At 57.8% G+C, this 16742-nt stretch overlaps 5 protein-coding genes across 5 annotated transcripts; 3 read left to right on the forward strand and 2 right to left on the reverse strand.

The window, feature by feature from the left end:
* Nucleotides 1-55: 55 nt before the first annotated feature.
* On the forward strand, nt 56-1057 carry BDY17DRAFT_299702 (Prefoldin subunit-domain-containing protein). The gene is made up of 5 exons (XM_033733946.1): nt 56-243; nt 301-412; nt 478-576; nt 635-760; nt 854-1057. The coding sequence occupies exons 1-5, from the start codon at nt 89-91 to the stop codon at nt 962-964; spliced, it is 603 nt and encodes a 200-aa protein (XP_033588374.1). The 5' UTR covers nt 56-88; the 3' UTR covers nt 965-1057.
* Nucleotides 1058-5197, reverse strand: BDY17DRAFT_299706 (mediator complex subunit MED14-domain-containing protein). Its single transcript, XM_033733947.1, has one exon. The coding sequence runs from the start codon at nt 4698-4700 to the stop codon at nt 1365-1367; it is 3336 nt and encodes a 1111-aa protein (XP_033588375.1). The 5' UTR covers nt 4701-5197; the 3' UTR covers nt 1058-1364.
* On the forward strand, nt 4807-5208 carry BDY17DRAFT_171602 (uncharacterized protein). Its single transcript, XM_033729817.1, has one exon. It carries the CDS (start codon nt 4913-4915, stop codon nt 5114-5116), a length of 204 nt encoding a protein of 67 aa, XP_033588376.1. The 5' UTR covers nt 4807-4912; the 3' UTR covers nt 5117-5208.
* Nucleotides 5209-5676: 468 nt separating this feature from the next.
* On the forward strand, nt 5677-7675 carry BDY17DRAFT_311454 (autophagy-related protein 22-1; the record flags this gene model as incomplete). Its single annotated transcript, XM_033735534.1, has 2 exons — nt 5677-6483; nt 6572-7675. The coding sequence occupies 2 exons, from the start codon at nt 5677-5679 to the stop codon at nt 7673-7675; spliced, it is 1911 nt and encodes a 636-aa protein (XP_033588377.1).
* A 1343-nt stretch (nt 7676-9018) lies between these two features.
* BDY17DRAFT_325322 (uncharacterized protein) lies at nt 9019-15726 on the reverse strand (the record flags this gene model as incomplete). The annotated part of the gene is made up of 2 exons (XM_033737341.1): nt 9019-9093; nt 9166-15726. 2 exons carry the CDS (start codon nt 15724-15726, stop codon nt 9019-9021), a joined length of 6636 nt encoding a protein of 2211 aa, XP_033588378.1.
* Nucleotides 15727-16742: the final 1016 nt, after the last annotated feature.

Raw genomic sequence — 16742 nt, forward strand, 5'->3', positions numbered from 1 at the left:
AGCAAAGCCCTAACGAACTTCCCTCTCTCGACCGCACCTCACCTCTCCTCCATCCTGCCAGTGAGTCCGGGCCACCCAACACATCCCCATGGCCACCTCACAACAAACCAGCGTCAGCAGCAAAGATGCCCCCACCAACCCGCGAGGAATCCCGTACGCGCCCTTCGTCGACCGCGTGGAGGACTACGTCGCCTCGCGCGCAGAAGTCGAGGGCGCACTCAAGAACTTTCAGGAGATGATTTCGTGCGTCTCCCCTGTACTCGCTTTGATGGTCTGTTTTGCTGATGGTGTGCGGAATAGTAAGTACCAATTCATGCAAGCCAATACTGAGCGGCGCGCGCTTGGGCTGAAGGATAAAATCCCGGATATTCAGAAGACGCTTGAGACGGTGGAGTTTTTGCAGAGGCGGACGGTAGGCAGTCGCTTTTCCTAAGTGCGACAATCGGCGCATAAATCACTTATTGACATGGACATCAGACCGATTCAGAACCCTTGGAAGCAACGTTCGAACTCAACGACACCCTCTTCGCCAAAGCCGCGATTGCGCAGACGGAAGAGGTGTACCTTTGGCTTGGCGTAGGTCCTCCCTTACATTTCATTCGGATTGATTCTGATACTAATGTGCGCGGGACAGGCAAACGTCATGCTCTCCTACACCCTCCCGGAAGCGCTCGAACTGCTGCAATCGAAGCTGAGCGCGGCGCAGACGAGTCTAGAGACGTGCGAAGAGGATTTGGATTTTTTGCGCGAGCAGATCACCGTACGTTCCATTTCCCTCTCCGTTTCATTTTGGAGACCAATCTTCGCCGCGCATTTCGAAGGCATGACGTGCGGGTACTAACGAATCCGACAGACAATGGAAGTCGCCACCGCGCGCGTGTACAACTGGGATGTAGCGGAAAGGCGAAAGGAAAAGGGCGCGGACTCGGCGTCAAACGGGAAGAAAGCGAGTCCAAATGGGTAAATGCATAGTCCGTCTCACGACACAGCGTTCCTCTTAGCCATACTTGTCCAGCGCAGAGTCGATACAGATACCCAGGCAGAAGAAAGGCGAGAGATGGTCTCAACTTGCATACGTGAGCTTCCTCTATTATGCCTTGCCTAATGTCCCCATCTGGCCACTCGTCGTCATTACACTCGTACATTCGACCCGCCGCATGTAAAGCAAGAAAGGCCACAGCCTCCGCGCTGCGCAACCCCTTCGGATCAGCCATCCGTTCTAGAGCCGTGCGCATTTGGTATAAGTGCAAAATAAACAAAAGTCCACCCGAAAAAAGAAAAGTGAACGCAAATCGTCCAGATGGCCAACGCCGTCGCTAATACCTCGACCCTCCCTCCTGTCACACCCGCATATCCAGCCCAGCTTAATCCAGCATGATGACGTCGGGTTCTGCCTTGACAGTCGTCTTCGATGCTGCCGCCGCTTTCGTCTTCGAAGGACTCGACTGAGGGTTCTGAGACGGCTGCGTCGGCGGTGCTTCGGTTTTAGACTCCACCGCAGGAGCAGCAGAAGGAGCAACAGCAGCGGCAGCAGCAGCCTTCGACTCCTCACCCGGCGGCCGTTCGAAGCGGCGAACAAGTTCATCAACCTTCTCAATCACAGTTCCGATTCCATCTGCATCAGCCACGATGCCTGAACCCAAGCCATCCCAGTGCTCGCCATCGGTCTTCCACAGCTCCTTGAGCGCCGTGTTCAGTTCTTGCGGCACGATGTCTTTCTTCGCAGAAGGAGAGGAAGTGCCGCTGGGCTCAACGTGCCACTTCATGACTCTCGCGCCCCCACTTTCGATTCTCTTCCTTGCGCGCAGCTGGAAGACGATGTCGGGGAGCGGAGCGAGGTATTTCAGACTATACCAGGCGGAACTTCGTGGGTGGAGGGTCAGGGTGTGTTTTGCGGGGTGCGAGGATTGTAAGCGCTGCACGGTTTGCAGAACTGGCAGGCTGAATTTCAGCATGAAGCAGAAAGTGGCGAAGCCCGCACCTTCTAGCCTGTTGGCTTCGTTGTCGTTGAGATCCTGTTCAAGGAGCACGCGGAGGAGTTGGTGGGGATTGCTGGACGAGGGCTCGAGCTTCAGCCGCACGGGCGACGCTTTGTCGCTGGAGAAGAGGAGCTCGGCGGCGAGTTTGGGGGACTCGTTGTAGGTGAAACCCAGGCGCGATAAGCTGACGTGGTCGCAGGTGAAGCGGCAGCGTTTGAGAGTGGCGATGTAGTTGTCTAGGCGGTGCACGCTCTGGAGGCGCTGTTGGATCTGCGCTGCGAAGGGCTGGCCGAAGGCGGTGCGGAAGCGGAGGGCTAGCCCGCCTGTGTCGTTCATGGCGACGTCTCGGTCGGCGGAATGGGTGATGAATTCTCGGAGGTGGTCCAACTTGCCAGGCTGCAAGGTAAGGCGAAGATCATGTCGCACGTTGGCATCTTCGTCCGAGAAATCGTTGATGATGCCATGATGTGTCAGGCGCACCAGCTCGGCGGCCCACGGCTTCCCGGCTTTCTTGTCTGTTGCTTTCATCATTGGCGAGAACTGCAAAAGCAGTGCTGCGGTCGGTCTGGTGCTCGTTGCCGCGCCTACGCCAGCTGAGGAGTCCTGAACAAGCTTCTCCAAAGTGAATGGAATCTTCATGTCCTTCAACTGCTTGGTCAAAGCGCTGAAAGCCGCTTCCGCAACTGCCAGCATTTCGATGCGCATGAGGACAGCGCTTGAGATAGGCTCTTCGTCTCCATGTGAGTTTGGAAGACCGACCGGCACTGCGCTTATCAACACCCTCCCCACAACTTTACTTTGCTCATCGCGCTTGTCGTCCAACGACACAGCCCACCACTTCTCACCACCAGAAGTGAATGTAGCGACCAGAGCCCAGCGATTTCCCCACGCTCTACTTGGGGTGAAGACGCTGATATGTCGTACCGCCTGGCCGAAAAGCTTGGGTAGATTATCCTGTTTGGCGAGATTGGGCGTTGTCTTCCACCCAAGCAACATGGCCTGTCTATGCACTTTCTCTTGCGCGACCGCGCCCATGACGGATGTCAACGCTTTCGCTGCATCCGACTTTGCGTTTGTATTGAGACTGTGTTCGGTGTGGGCGGCGGGGAGCGAAGGAGGAGTGATGGAGAACCGGCCTGTGACTGGCTCAATGCGGACGTGAAGCGGTTGTTTCAACGACGGATGCTTTAGAAGGAGTGCGGACGAGAATGGCGATTCCTCTGACTGCTCAAGCATTGTGCTTGGAGGCGATGTAGATGCTGCCGAGTCGCGGATTCGTTCCTCGACATCGCGCAGTATCCAGTCAATGTGTTTCGTGATTACCATCGAAAGGCACCGTTCCAGGTTTAGGTCTCGCCAATCGAAGACAAGTCCGTGGTCCTTGATTTCCTCTCCGTGGCGAAACCAGCGCACTGAGATTCGCGGAGTCACAGCACGTCTTGACCCCTTGCCATCTTGCTTGCCACTTGAGATGCCGATTTCGATCCAAGACTTCTTTCCAGGTCGGCCAGACCAGTACTGGATAATGAAGCTTCGTCTCATGTTCTCAGTCCGAATGCACTCAAACCATTTCCCGCGGATCAGCCCCGCTCCCTGACTTCGCATGATGTTGATCTTATGCGTGAGGACCAAGGCGTGAAGGAAATCGTAACATCCTCTGAGACCCTTGGTGGCCAGCTCTTGATTGACTTTCCGCTCCAAGTAGCCTCGCAATTGCTCGTTGAGAATGTTGGAAGCAGGAGTGAAGGCTAATCTGATGTCGATGAAGTAGAACGGGGTTGCTGGGTCTTCATCTGCAACAGACAGATCGACCTCGAACTCATCGCGCACGGTGAATGTTGCTCGCCCATCCGCGATGGTGAAGTCGGAAAAGTGCGGCGGCAAGTCTTCGTGCAGGTTCAATCGCGTGGCCAGGATGACGTTCATGTTGCGCAAAGTCTTGAGCAGCTGCTTTGCGGTGAGGCGCTTTGGAGGGAGGTACGCCAGGTCTGGAACCCCTGAGGCTTTTCCCGTGGCCATGAGTTCCATGGCTCCTTCGATATTTGGGGCAGGCACCTTGGCGTTGATCATCGTCATCTTCGTCTGCCCGAGCATCCGGATGGCACTATCTTGCGCATTCCCCCGCTGCTCTTGCCAGACTTTGAGATCGATCAAGCTGCTTTGATCCTCCTCATTCCTACACCAATCCGTTAGCACGAGCGTCTTGATGAAGACATCTCGTTGCTCTTTCGCAAATTCCAGTAGCAGGCGCTTCTTCTTCAAGCTGCCCTCGACCGTATCTTCTCCAGCATGCGGGATGATGCCGTTTAGTTGACTGACGGAAGGCTCGACGGGGATCTCGGACATTTTGGTGAGGGTGGAGTTCAGATCTTTGTAGCACTTTTGCGCGACACGCTCGATCATCCGGCCAAGGCTTTTGTTGCTGTCGTGCTGGCGCCATGACTGATCTAGAGGAGGGGGCTGGACGAGGTCTCGATCGGTCGGGGTCCCCTTGAGAGTATCGCCGTTGACGGAAGCGAGCGAGGTCGTCGGCTGCGCTGCGCCATTTGACACAATGCCGTTCGGCGCGTGAGGTAGGTCGCCATTCGTGAGTGTGACCGAGTGTGACTGCACGGGGGGTGATTGTGAAGTCATTGCCTCCTCTTGCGCCTCGCTGCGATCTTTCTTCAGCTCTTGCGAGCCTGCTGTGCTCAATTGTTCCATGGCGAGCGCACCGAGCATCTAAGCGCTCGCGGCACCATTGCCTTCGCCCTCCACTGAGCTCGACTTCTCCCCTCCGCCTCCACGCCGCTGAAGCCGGGATTCGGACGCCGTTGTATAGAATAGGAGCAAGTATTCGTGGTCTGGCTTGCCGTCGCTATCTGAGTCTGTGAGGGAGGGCCGTGTTAAGCGACTGTGAGGGGGAAAGGAATGTGGTATTGTGCGCGTGTCGGATGGAGGATGACGCAGTCGTCTGTGAGCGGAACGGTTTCACGCGGTGCGCTAAGGAGGGCGCCGCTGCGAGGGGAAGCGAAGAGCGTAGGTGGGCGGCCAGGCTAGTGGGTGAGGCTTGTGTGCGAGCGGAGTATGGTTTGGAGTTGAGAGAGGGAGCAAGGGGAACGAGAACTGCAGGCCTCGAAGGCACTCGTTGCGACTGAGGTGTGAGGAGGGGTGGTTGGAGGTTGCGTCGATGTTACACGGCGGGGAGGGCAAACACGCGGGAGGGAGGGTTGGAGGGCTGCGAGGTTGGTGATGCGCAGGCCAGCAGCGCGATCCGCAGAGGATTCCGGGTCAGAAGTCTTGGCGCTGGCCAAGCCTTATGTCACGCACGTCTGTCGCTCCTCTACCTCCATCTCTCGCGTGCAAGAGTGCATGCTAAGGCATGTCTCTGTCTCATCCAAGCACAATAACGGTGGCGCCATTGTCTTGAGACTGCCGTTTGATCGTCCAAGGACCCAAGCGATACGCCGTTTGGCCAAAGCTATAGCTAGGCGTTGATCCCTCGCGGCTAGCCACGCACATCTGCCTTACCCAACTCATATTAGCCTCGCTCGCCGAGCGGCGGCGCGATGAGGTATATAAGGTAAGGCCAGCCTCGATTCTTGTCATCCTCTGCGGCTTCGACAGAAAGACCATGCCTCATGTTCACACGAGAGGCGGTTGTCTGGCATTGTCCGGAAAGGGAAGTCAGCAGGCTGCCGGCCATTGATTGGCTGCGATGGCGAGGCCAGCGCAACCTCACCTCCAAGCATTGCTCTCTCCCCCTCTCACGCCCTCCCCATCCACCTCCGCCACACATGCCCGCGACTCATCGCCTTACGAAGCCGATGACGAGCACTCGTCATCTTGGAGCCATACAGACATGGCGCCCAGCAGTCTCGAAGGCTCTACGGATTTGAATCTCCCCGCTTACGATGGCGAAGACACGCGCCCAACTTCCCCCAAAGAACTCCGCGGCTTCTACACCTATTCCTTCGCGGCCGAGGTCTTTGTGGTGTGTGGCCTCGGCGCCTTTATCCCCATCATTCTAGAAGACCTTGCCAGAGACTCGGCCACTGCAGTCCTCGCTCACGACCACAGCCAACCATGTCGGGCCCGCGGCATCCAGCCGCCTCTTGCTCTCCGCCAGGACTCTCCCCACGCCCGTGGCTCTCAGTGCGTCTTTCAGCTCCTCGGCCATGAGATCAACACGGCTTCCTTCGCAATGTACACCTTCTCGCTGTCGGTGCTGCTCCAGGCCCTCGTCGTCGTCACCATGTCTGGCGCCGCCGATCACGGCCGATACAGGAAGACACTCCTGCTTACATTCGCAATCGTCGGGGCCATCGCTACCATGCTCTTCCTGCCTGTCACTCCTGCCGTATTCCTTCTAGGCAGTCTATGGGCCACGGTTGGAAACGTGTGTTTTGGGGCAAGTTTCGTCTTGTTAAACTCCTTTTTGCCATTGCTCGTGAGACATCACCCGGCTTCGCCACGTGCACACACGGCTGATGCGCAAGGGTTGGATTATTCGGAACTTCTACGGGTATGTTACACCTCTCGTTCCCTGGAATATGTGTGCACAATAGGCATCATCTGTTTAGCCGAGGATGCTCAATTGACAATGCGAATAGGATCCGGATTATCGGGAGTCAGAAGACCCTTCTGCATCAGACGTGATCGATCCTACAGCATCGCTACTGGGGCAAGACGAGCGGATTGCGCCAATGCCCGCTGCTGCCTCTGCACAAATGCAGCTTTCAACCAGGATCTCATCCAACGGCGTCGCCATAGGCTACATTGCGGCGGTCACTGTGCAGATTCTCTCCGTTCTCATCCTCAAAGCCACGGGTGCAAATCTCTTCTCTCTCCGATTGGTACTCTTCTTCATTGGCGCCTGGTGGCTGAGCTTCACCATTCCCGCAGCATTCTGGCTTCGACCGCGGCCCGGGCCTCCACTTGCCATTGGCAAAAGCAGTCGGTTCGGAACATGCATCGCCTACCTCACCTTCTCATGGGCCAACTTGGGCCGAACAATCATCCGTGCTCGACGCCTCAAGGATGTCCTTCTCTTCCTCGGCGCGTGGTTTATGATCTCCGACGCAGTAGCCACCGTCTCCGGCACAGCCATATTGTTCGCCAAAACCACGCTGGAAATGGACTCTTCCGCCCTCGCGCTCATCAACGTCATCGTCACCATCTCCGGCATCGCAGGAGCCTTCACCTGGTCAAAAGCAAGTCGCTTCCTCCAACTCAAACCCAGCCAAACCATCCTCACCTGCATCTGCCTCTTCGAACTCATTCCCCTCTACGGCCTCCTCGGCTACATTCCCGCCATCCAACGCCTTGGATCCTTCGGTCTGCAGCAACCGTGGGAAATGTATCCCCTCGGCGCAGTCTACGGTCTCGTCCTTGGTGGTCTGTCCAGCTACTGCCGCAGTCTGTACGGCGAGCTCATCCCGCCGGGCAGCGAAGCGGCTTTCTACGCCCTCTACGCCATCACCGATAAGGGGAGTAGTGTGTTTGGACCCGCCATTGTAGGCGCCATCACCGACGCCACCGGCGATATCCGACCCGCGTTTTGGTTTTTGGCAGTGCTGATCGCTTTGCCCATTCCGCTTATGTCCTTGGTTGATGTGGACAGGGGCAAGCGAGAGGGGGCGGCGTTGGCGAGAGAGACAATCAAGCAGACAGCGCGGCAGCAGGACTTGGTTGGAGGGGAAGATCACGCTGATTGAAGCTCACATTCACTCCGCCTAGTCCTAACACGCATTGATAGTCGTAAACAAGATCTTCATTCTTCCTCGGAGAGCTTACAGCAACGCCCTGTTATCGAGCCAACCATACGCAATACATGCGCAAAAGTACCCCGTCGCGCGCGTGCACCAGTAATGCCAGCGATTCAAACCCCCATCAGGCCAACCAGAATATGCCCCTCGCCTCACCCGTTGCCATCACCGTATCCACCATCAAAACCTCCACGCCCCCAAACGCACCCTCCTCACCCGCGTTCGCTCCCCCCAACAAAACATCAGCCGCACGGCTTACAAAACCGCATCTCACCTGCATCCCATCGGCATCGGCATCGACATCGACATCGGCATCAGCGGCGTCAGAAATACGGTTACGCGTGCGGCTGAAAACGACGCGGACGTACAGCTGTATGCAAATGCAAGACCGCATCGCATCTATCTCATCACCCAATGCACATTCGCCAAAATTCCAATAGTGGAAAGACAGTACTGTAGTGCCCTTATCTTCGGAGTTTGGTGCGGGGAGAACGATCGGCCGGCCGTGCTCTGTTGCGCGCGCCCCCGATTCGGGTTGGGCTGCATGCAATACAGCGGTACTTGGGGGCTTTGCGGTGGGCGTGCCTGCGAGGCTGGCTGGCTGAGGCGGAGTGGACGGGTTGCGACGGGGTGGATGGGGGGTTGTGGCGTGAACTCTTTGCGTCTTATGAGCCGGGGGAGTTTTGAAAGGAAGCTCGAGACGATAACGTGCTGAGATGACGGGCGGAGGTGGGAGGAGACGAGAGGGGAGAGGGACACGAGCATTAGTTCGAAAAGAGCGTATCCCATTGTGTTTTTCTCCCATTACAGCTAAGACATACTACATACGAGCAGGTAGCCATCCCACAGTACACGGCGTATCCCAAATGCAAAGATCGGATGTCTCGAGTAGAAGGCGGGATGTCAGAAGAGAGAGAAGGAAAAATTGTGTAAATGCCCAAAAACGCTTGCAGCCCGGTCCCAGCAGAAACCATGGAGGAAAAGGAAAATGATTGTACAAGGGTGGCGGTGCGGGTTCTCGTCTTTTCTTCCGTCACCACCCTGAAAACGCCCCCCGCGTCCCATATGCGTTTGAAAGCCCATTAGATGCCCGGGAGGTTGTGAATGAGTACACGAGGTCCGAGCTGGGCGAGCCATGAGGCCGCGCTTCGAGTCTTGCTTGATGCCGTTTGGGCGCCGTAGCCAACGGCGGACAAAGGCGGTCGAGAGGAGTCGAGGCGTGTCCATGGCCTGACCAGCCGCCTGTTGAGGAGAAACGCCGGGAATGCTGGATGACTGGGTTTGGATTGACTTTACGGTTTCCAGTCAATGGCTTCTCTGATGAGGTTTCCGAGGTCCCCAGCAAGGGGCTCTTTCATCATTGAGAACTGTATTTGCAAGTTAGCAAGATTGTTTCACATCATTGTTTCACATCATTGTGCGAGGGGAAGTCGACTTACGTGATGGCCACCCATAACGCCAAACTTCATCGGGCTGTTTCCGGTAAGCTGGTCCCAACCGTTGGCATCGAATGCCGTCCGGTGATCCAGCAGCCACCTCATCGGCGCCGGGTCCTCCTCCTCCGCTGGCGGCGGTCGAGGGTCGCCAGGGTTCCCAGCAACGCCCTCTCGGCACCACACAAAGTACGTCGGCACCGGCTTGAGGCTGGGCTTCGGCTTGTAGTCCGAGAGATTGCGGATGGCGGCGGCGAAATGCGGGAGCAGCCACTTGGGCGTCTTGCTTGCGTCGCCTTGTCCGAGCAGGCCGATTTGGTTGAAGAAGATGTGCAGGCGGGCGGGGAGGGGATCGAGGTCTACGGGGCAGGGCGAGTCGAGAAGTAGGAGCTTCTCTACTTGCTCGCCGGCGGCGAGGAGCGCTTGCTGCACGGCGTAGGCGATGACACCACCTGCGGACCAACCGCCGACGATGTACGGGCCCTTGGGCTGCCGTCTCTTCATCTCTTGCAGGTAGATGAGGGCAGAGATTTCGAGACTGCACGTCCATTGCTCCGGGTCCTTCATGAAGGGGCAGTTCAAGCCATAGCAGCACACGTCCGGACCAATGTTGGGGATCTGGACATAGCTGGTCGCCGAACCGGATCCGTCAGGCAGGAAGAAAATCTTCTTGCTGGCTTCACGCGGGTTGCCCTGCAGAAGGACGGAGTTGGCCTTGGGCCACTTGCTCAAGTCGGTGTTGTTGAGCGCCTCCAAGCGCGCAATCACCTCGTTCATATCAGTCTTCTTGAGCAGATCATTGTTCTTCTTGGCAAAGGGGCCGCCTGCAGACTTGCCGACGACGGGAGCAGGCTTGGGGGCTGCCGCCGGCTTAGCTTTTGGGCGCATGCCGAGAGCGTCTTCCACGTCCTTGATGGTGGGGTTGGTGGTCAGGAAGGTGGAGGGAAGGTCGATGCCCGTCTTCTCGCGCAGCTCGCCGAGGATGGTCAGGCTCATGAGCGAGTCCATGCCCATCTCGGCCAGCTCGGCATCGTCGGTGACCTCGGAGATATCGACGCCCATCTCCTGAGCGACGATGTGTCGGGCAATGCTGACGTCGCCAACGTCGCCGAGCGACTCGCGATCGGGTGAATCGGGCTTGCCATCGTCACTCGGTGCTATGCTGGGTGCAGAGCTGGCGGGTGTGGAGAAGGCTGCTTCGTAGGGCGTGGGCAGATCAGTAGGCGGGATGGAGTCTTCGTCAGACGAGTCTTCCTCCTCCTCTGAGCTGGTGGCACCGCCGTCGAACTGGGCAAAGTACTTCTTCATCTCGCCAACAGTGGGGTAGTCGGTGAAGAGGGTCGAGCTGATCTCCCTCTCAAACTCCTCTCGGAAGATGGCCGAGATGGTGAGGGAGAGGAGAGAGTCGACACCCAAGTTCTCGAAGTGTGCGTCGTCGACCAACTCGTTCTCGTCGACTTCGGTCTCTCTTGCCAGGATCTTCATGACCTTGCCAAGCAAACCGCCCGACGACGACTTCTTCTGCACCGTCTTCTTCTGCTTCGGCGCAGCCTTTGGTGCGGCCAGGGTAGCCTTGGCAGGCGGCGGCTGCATAACCTTGATGGGAGCGGGTGCAGGAGAGCGGACCATGGTCTGCTTGAGGGCGGACGGGGCAGGAGCAAGAGGAGCACTGACGGGTGCCGGGGCGGAAAGCTGTCGCGGAGCAGGGCTGGACACGGCAGCAGAGGCCTTGTTGGGCGGCAGGAAGGTGTTCAAGACGCGGCGAGGGATCTGCTGGAACTTGATGCCCTCGCAAACGGCAATGATCTCGTCGCCCTCCATGATGTAGACGTCACCCTTGGAAATGTTGTTTGGCTGCGGCTGCATGCGAACGTAGTTCTTGAGCTTCATGCCGGCGGTAAGAGGACGCGAGAACTTCATGGCGCCCCATCCGTGCGAGACGTAGACGTTCTGCTCGGAGTCGAGGAGATCGCTGGCGTTCACGATGAATCCAGAGATATGGCAGGAGCCGTCGATGTGGTATGGCGGGCAGTAAAAGTCACCGTCCTCGGGCTTCGTGGGGAAGTCGAGCGTGGCGGAGGCTTCGGTAGTTTGACCGTCCAGCACGACCTCGGCCATGGCACGGTACTTGTCGTCGTAGCTGACAAGCGCCTTGAAGAGCTTGTAGGCCATGCCGCGCTGCACCTTGTGCGCACCGCCGGTGAGGGTCTTCTGGTTCAAGATCTCCATCTGCGCCTTCACCATGAAGTTGTAGCGGGCCCACTCGGTGGTCCACGCTTCCTTCTCCTCATAGCGAACCGTGCAGTGGGCGTGATCTTGAAGCTTCTTGCCGCTGGGATCAACGCTGCGGAAGTTCAACTTGAGCTGACCATTCTCGAGATCGGCATTCGCCTCCACCTGGATATGTTGCCCAAGAGGTGGTTGGGGGATCTGAGCAATGAGCGGCTTCGGCACTTCCATATTGCAGACGTTGTAGCCCGGCGCCTCGGCACCAGGACGCATAGTCTTCCAGATGTAGTCCGCCACAGTCAAAGCCATATCAGCGTAGAGCGAAGACGGGCAAAGAGCGGCGTTGTTGACCATGTGGCCGCAAACGACTGGGTACAGCTTGGGATCCGCGAGACTGCTCTGGACGATCAATCGGCCGCTGTTGGCGCTGAAGTCCTCGAGGACAACCTTCTGGCAGGAGGTGGAAAGTCGTTTGGCAGGAGGCTCCGCAGCAGGAGCGGCCGCTGGAGCCCCAGCAACTTGCTTCTCGACAATGACTTCCCGGACCTTGGGCTCCTCGCCCTTGGTCAGGGTCCAGTTGTTGTGGTAGTCAAGCCAGTACTTCTTGTTGTCGAAGCTGTAGGTGGGAAGAGGGAGCAGCTCCTGAGCATCGTTGAATTCCCGATGGAACTCGTCAAAGTTGATGTTCACACCAGCAGTGTACAGAGTGCAGACGCTGGTGGAGATGGTCTTCCACGCGTCCTCGCCGCGCCGGAGCGACGGAGCAGCGACCGTTGCGCCGATGGAGGCCTTGACCATACCGGAGCACACGGGGTGAGCGCCAATCTCGAGCCACGCCGTCTTGTCATCGAAGACCTTCTCCTTCTGACCGCTGGTAAGGGCAGCCCAGAAGTTGACGGTCTCGCGAGCGTGGCGGGCAAGGTAATCGGGGTTGATGATGCCCGCCTCGCGGATGATCTCGCCTTGGAGCGGGGACAGGACGGGGACCGAGGGCTTGTTGAAGGTGACCGAGGAGGCCACACGCTTGAACTGGTCAAGGATGGGGTCGACCTGCGCAGAGTGGAAGGCGAACGGCACATTGAGCTTGGTGGCCTTGAAGCCCTTCTGAGTCAAAGCCTCGCTTGCGGCGGCAACGACCTCTCCGCTGCCACACAGGACGGTCTCTTCGGGTCCGTTGATGCATGCAATCTCGGTCATCTTGTTGCCGAGAGTGTTGCGGATGGACTCGGCGCTGCCCTTGACAGCAAGCATGCCGTGGGTGTGAGGAGTGCAGTCTTGGACGAGAAGCTCGGCGCGGCGGCCAACGAGGAGAACCATGTCGGAAGCGGAGATGACCCCGGCAACATGGAGGGCTGCGTACTCGCCGAGACTGTGTCCGATGACGGCGGCCGGGGTGACACCCCACGAGGCCCACATGCGGGCGAGAGCGACCTGGATACAAGCCATGCCGAGTTGGACCTTCACCGGAGACAGGGTCTGAACATCAGTGCCGTCGAGGAGCTCGAGGAAGGATGGGAGACCTTGAATGGTGGCGAGATGGTTAAGCTGGTCAATGTCATCGCGGAAGCTCTTCAAATCCTGGTACAGGATCTGTCCAAGGCCAGTGTATTGCGAGCCTTGGCCAGTGAAGCAGAAGGCTACTTTGGTGGGCACCATGGGAACCGGGCTGTACGAGTCCTTGACCTGCGCCTCGAGGGCATCAGACACCTTGGCAATGTCCGCGAGCGGGAATGCCACGCGGTAGTTGTGCTGGATGCGACGAGCGCCCAAAGTGTACGAGAGCGAAGTCAGAGTGGTGGACGGGTTGTCGGCGATGTACTGCTGGAGATTGCTGATGTTGCGCTTCAACGAAGCAATGCTGCGAGCCGACACGGTGAAGGGGAGAGTGCTGCGAGGATCCTTGACCGTAGGTGCTTCGTGAAGAGGTCCGTCCTCGATGAGCAAGGCGGTGTTACCACCAGCAGCGGAGAAGTTGTTCAAGAAGACCTTGCGCTTGGCGGCGCCCTTGCGTGGCCATGGGACTTCCTTCTGGGAAATGTGGACGTTGCGGTCGATCAGGTCTGCAGGGAAAGTCTTGTTCATCTCGCCCTTGATACCGACGTTGGCCGGGATCTTGCCGTGCTTCATCATCAAGAGCACCTTGACGAGAGAGTTGATGCCGGAGGCAGCCTCTGCGTGACCAACGTTGGCTTTGATGGCACCAAGGTGCACAGTCTGCTCAGGACGGCGCTGGCGGTGGCGAGGGGCGAAGACATTGGTGACCGAGGTCATTTCAATGCCGTCTCCGGCCTGGGTACCAGTACCGTGCATCTCCACGTAGCTGACCTCGTGGGCGTCAATGCCAGCGTTGGCAAGAACTCTCTTGTAGAGGAACTCTTGCGCACCGGCGTGCGGGTGAGTGATGGAGACGGCTTCAGCGGAGTGGTTGGTCGCGGCACCGAGAATGCAGCCCAAGATGTTGTCCTTGTCCGCAATGGCATCCTCGTAGCGCTTGAGGATAACAGATCCACAGGAGTCGCCACGGCAGTATCCATCAGCGGCGTTGTCGTACGTCTTGCAAGAGCCGGTCTTGGACAAGAACTGGCCCTTGGACAGACCGGAGAAAATGTCTGGGTTGGTCAGAACGTTGAGACCGCCCGCAATGGCCGTGTCGCAGTCGCCGGCCCACAGGGACGTGCAGGCAAGCTGGATGGCGGCCAGGGAAGACGAGCAAGCGGTGTCTACGGAGTACGACGGGCCGGAGAATTTGAAGTAGTAGTTGATGCGGCCGGGAGCAAAGGCACGCACACCACCAGTGATGAAGTAGGTATCGACATTCTCCGCGGCGTTGATTTCACGCCAATCGTCGGAAGTCTGACCGTAGAAAGTGCCAATGCGGTTCAGCTTGGTGCTGGGGGTGCGGTTGGGAACGTATCCGCTCATTTCCAGAGCCTCGTACGCAGTGACCAACGCAAGACGACCCATTGGATCGGTCTGAGCTGCCTCACGCGGAGACATGTTGAAGAAACGAGGATCAAAAAGACCGGGCTCGTCGATGAAGCATCCAAAGGGCGTGTGGGACTTGTTCTTGCCCTTTCCGGACGGGTCGCAATGCGCGTCAGCATCAAAGCGATCCGCGGGAATTCTGCGGTGCACATCCAAGCCCTTCATGAGCAGCTCCCAAAGCGCCTCGTGGTTGGCGGCACTGGGGAAACGACCGGCCATGCCAACAATGGCGACCTTGTCGTTTTGCGTGCGTCCGTTGGTGGCGGTATCGGGCGCCGTCCATGTGGTATAGTCGACGGCAACAACCTCGCTCAAGCCACCAGCCCTGATGGCCGAGACGAGGCTGTTGGCAACATTGCTGACGCCGATCGCGTAGATTTTGGCGGGTGCTTTGCCGGATGTAACCTGGGAAACAATCTCTTCCAGCAAGTTCGCCCAGCGAACGGGCTGTTGCAGCATCTCCGAAACGGCTTCTTCGGCGAGGTCGAGGGTGTTTTCGGCCACGATTGGCTTGCCAGTCACCGCGGAGTGCACCAGAGAAGCTGGCTGGTGCTTCTTGAGCTCTCGCGTGACAGAGCCCGCCAGAATTCGATCGAAATCGGCCTGGCTGTAGAGATGTGCGGCGTGGTATGGAGCGTACACCGGAATGGGAACGCGGTTGTTGTTCTTGAGCGCGGGAGATTCCTCGAAAAAGCGCTTGGTGGTGGACGGCGGACCAGAGATGGTCACGGCCATGGTGGACACGGCAGACACGTACGCCTGATTGGAGTATGCAATGCCCTTCTCTTTGTGGAAGGCTGCCAAGGCCTCGTTGGCAGTCTGTTCTGTTGCGCCGGTCACAATCGTCGACCACGGTGCCTTCTCTTCTCCGACGAGAGACAAGATGTTGCGAGCGCTGTCAGCCACGGCTCCGGAGCGGAAAGCAACGCGAACCAGCTCGACAGAGAGAGGGACAAGCTCTTCGACCGTCTTCGCCGACACCACCGCAGACGCGGCCAAGAGGCCGGTACACAGCCCGAGAACGCGAACATTCGACGCGGCAGGGAGCTCGGATGGGTTTTCGGAGAAGTATCCAATGTAATGACCGAGCTGAGCAATGGTGACCAAGACCGTTTCCAGCATTGCCACCTTTGAGCCCTTCTGATAGTATGCCTCGATGAGATCGTTGAGGGTCAGGAAGTCGGGCATCAGATCCCGCTGACTCCGCGGTAGTGATCTCGTCTCTTCTCGCAAGATGACGGAGACGCGCTCCACGAAGTTCCGGAGCAGAGGATTTTCTTTTCGGAGGACGATTTTGTGTAGTAGGGGGTACTGCTCGGCGGTTTGATCGCCGAACAAGAGTACGTTCGACATGATTGCGGATCGAGAGTGGTCTGGTGGGTAAGGGAAAGGACAATGCGGCGCTCAACACGTCTCGAATCGGTGCAAATGCAAATTAGGGGTCGAATCGGGGGTTGTTGTACTGTTGTTGTTTGTTGTTGTTGTCGGGCGTGTTGGCAAGACACGAGGCGAAGGGGGTAGACAGTAGCAAAAGGAGTCTATAAAGAGCGATGGATTAAGAAAGAAACGAGGAGCTCCTGGCTAGAGAGCACTTCGAACACCGGGGTAAGAGTCTATTGCAAGAGGAGAAGGAAGAAGAAGAGGGTGGTGGTGAAGGAGGAGGATTGCCGATGGCGAGTCGGCGGTAGGGGAGCAGGATGGGGTGTGGGAAGGAGTGGTCTGAAACGGAAGAGCCTTTCAATATAAAAAGAGGCTGATGGACAGGGGGGCGCCCCGAATGGCCCCCGGGCGGAAACATGGTTCAGCAGCACAGACAGGCGCGCCGGGCCCGACGTCAGGACTGGTGTCGCCCGCGCCCAAAAAGGAGTTCGGGAGGAGAGTGGTGCTGAAATTGGGCAAGGCGCTAGATCTCGGGTCTTCTCGCTAGCGCCGTGTTTCTCGTGAAGTCAATGACCAGCCCTGCCGCTTTCGACCAGCCGGCTCATCCTCTTGCCGGCTCATCATTTTGGCGTCAACAGTAGTCATCATCGGACAGCGCCTTTGGCGTACAGACACACGAGCGAGACGGACCATCCACGCTTTTCGTCGCGGTCGTCCCTGCGGTCTCGTCGGGGATGCCCTATGTCCACTGCGAGCGCACGGAGCCGGGATTGACGAGACACTACGGCAAGAGTATGCACGCGGATCCAACCAGACCGCATCTGAACACCGGCGCCGACAATAACAACAAATCATGCCAGCATCGCCTCATAGGCTCATCGCTCCGAGTATACATGCTGTAAGCAGATAACGATTTTCTTGTTGAAGGTCCGCAACGGTTTGGCAATTTTATTCTTAGGAGAGGCCGCGGCGCCAAGTGCTGCTATTTT

The sequence above is a fragment of the Neohortaea acidophila genome, assembly GCF_010093505.1.
Source record: "Neohortaea acidophila strain CBS 113389 unplaced genomic scaffold BDY17scaffold_7, whole genome shotgun sequence".
Taxonomy (NCBI): Eukaryota; Fungi; Ascomycota; class Dothideomycetes; order Mycosphaerellales; family Teratosphaeriaceae; genus Neohortaea; species Neohortaea acidophila.

Excerpts from the sequence above, each read along its gene's own strand:
- BDY17DRAFT_299702 (XM_033733946.1), top strand. The coding sequence starts at position 89 with ATGGCCACCTCACAACAAACCAGCGTCAGCAGCAAAGATGCCCCCACC. Across the intron at positions 577-634 it reads AGGTGTACCTTTGGCTTGGC|GCAAACGTCATGCTCTCCTA; the intron begins GTAGGTCCTCCC and ends TGCGCGGGACAG. Across the intron at positions 761-853 it reads TTTTGCGCGAGCAGATCACC|ACAATGGAAGTCGCCACCGC; the intron begins GTACGTTCCATT and ends CGAATCCGACAG.
- BDY17DRAFT_299706 (XM_033733947.1), bottom strand. The coding sequence starts at position 4,700 with ATGCTCGGTGCGCTCGCCATGGAACAATTGAGCACAGCAGGCTCGCAA.
- BDY17DRAFT_171602 (XM_033729817.1), top strand. The coding sequence starts at position 4,913 with ATGGAGGATGACGCAGTCGTCTGTGAGCGGAACGGTTTCACGCGGTGC.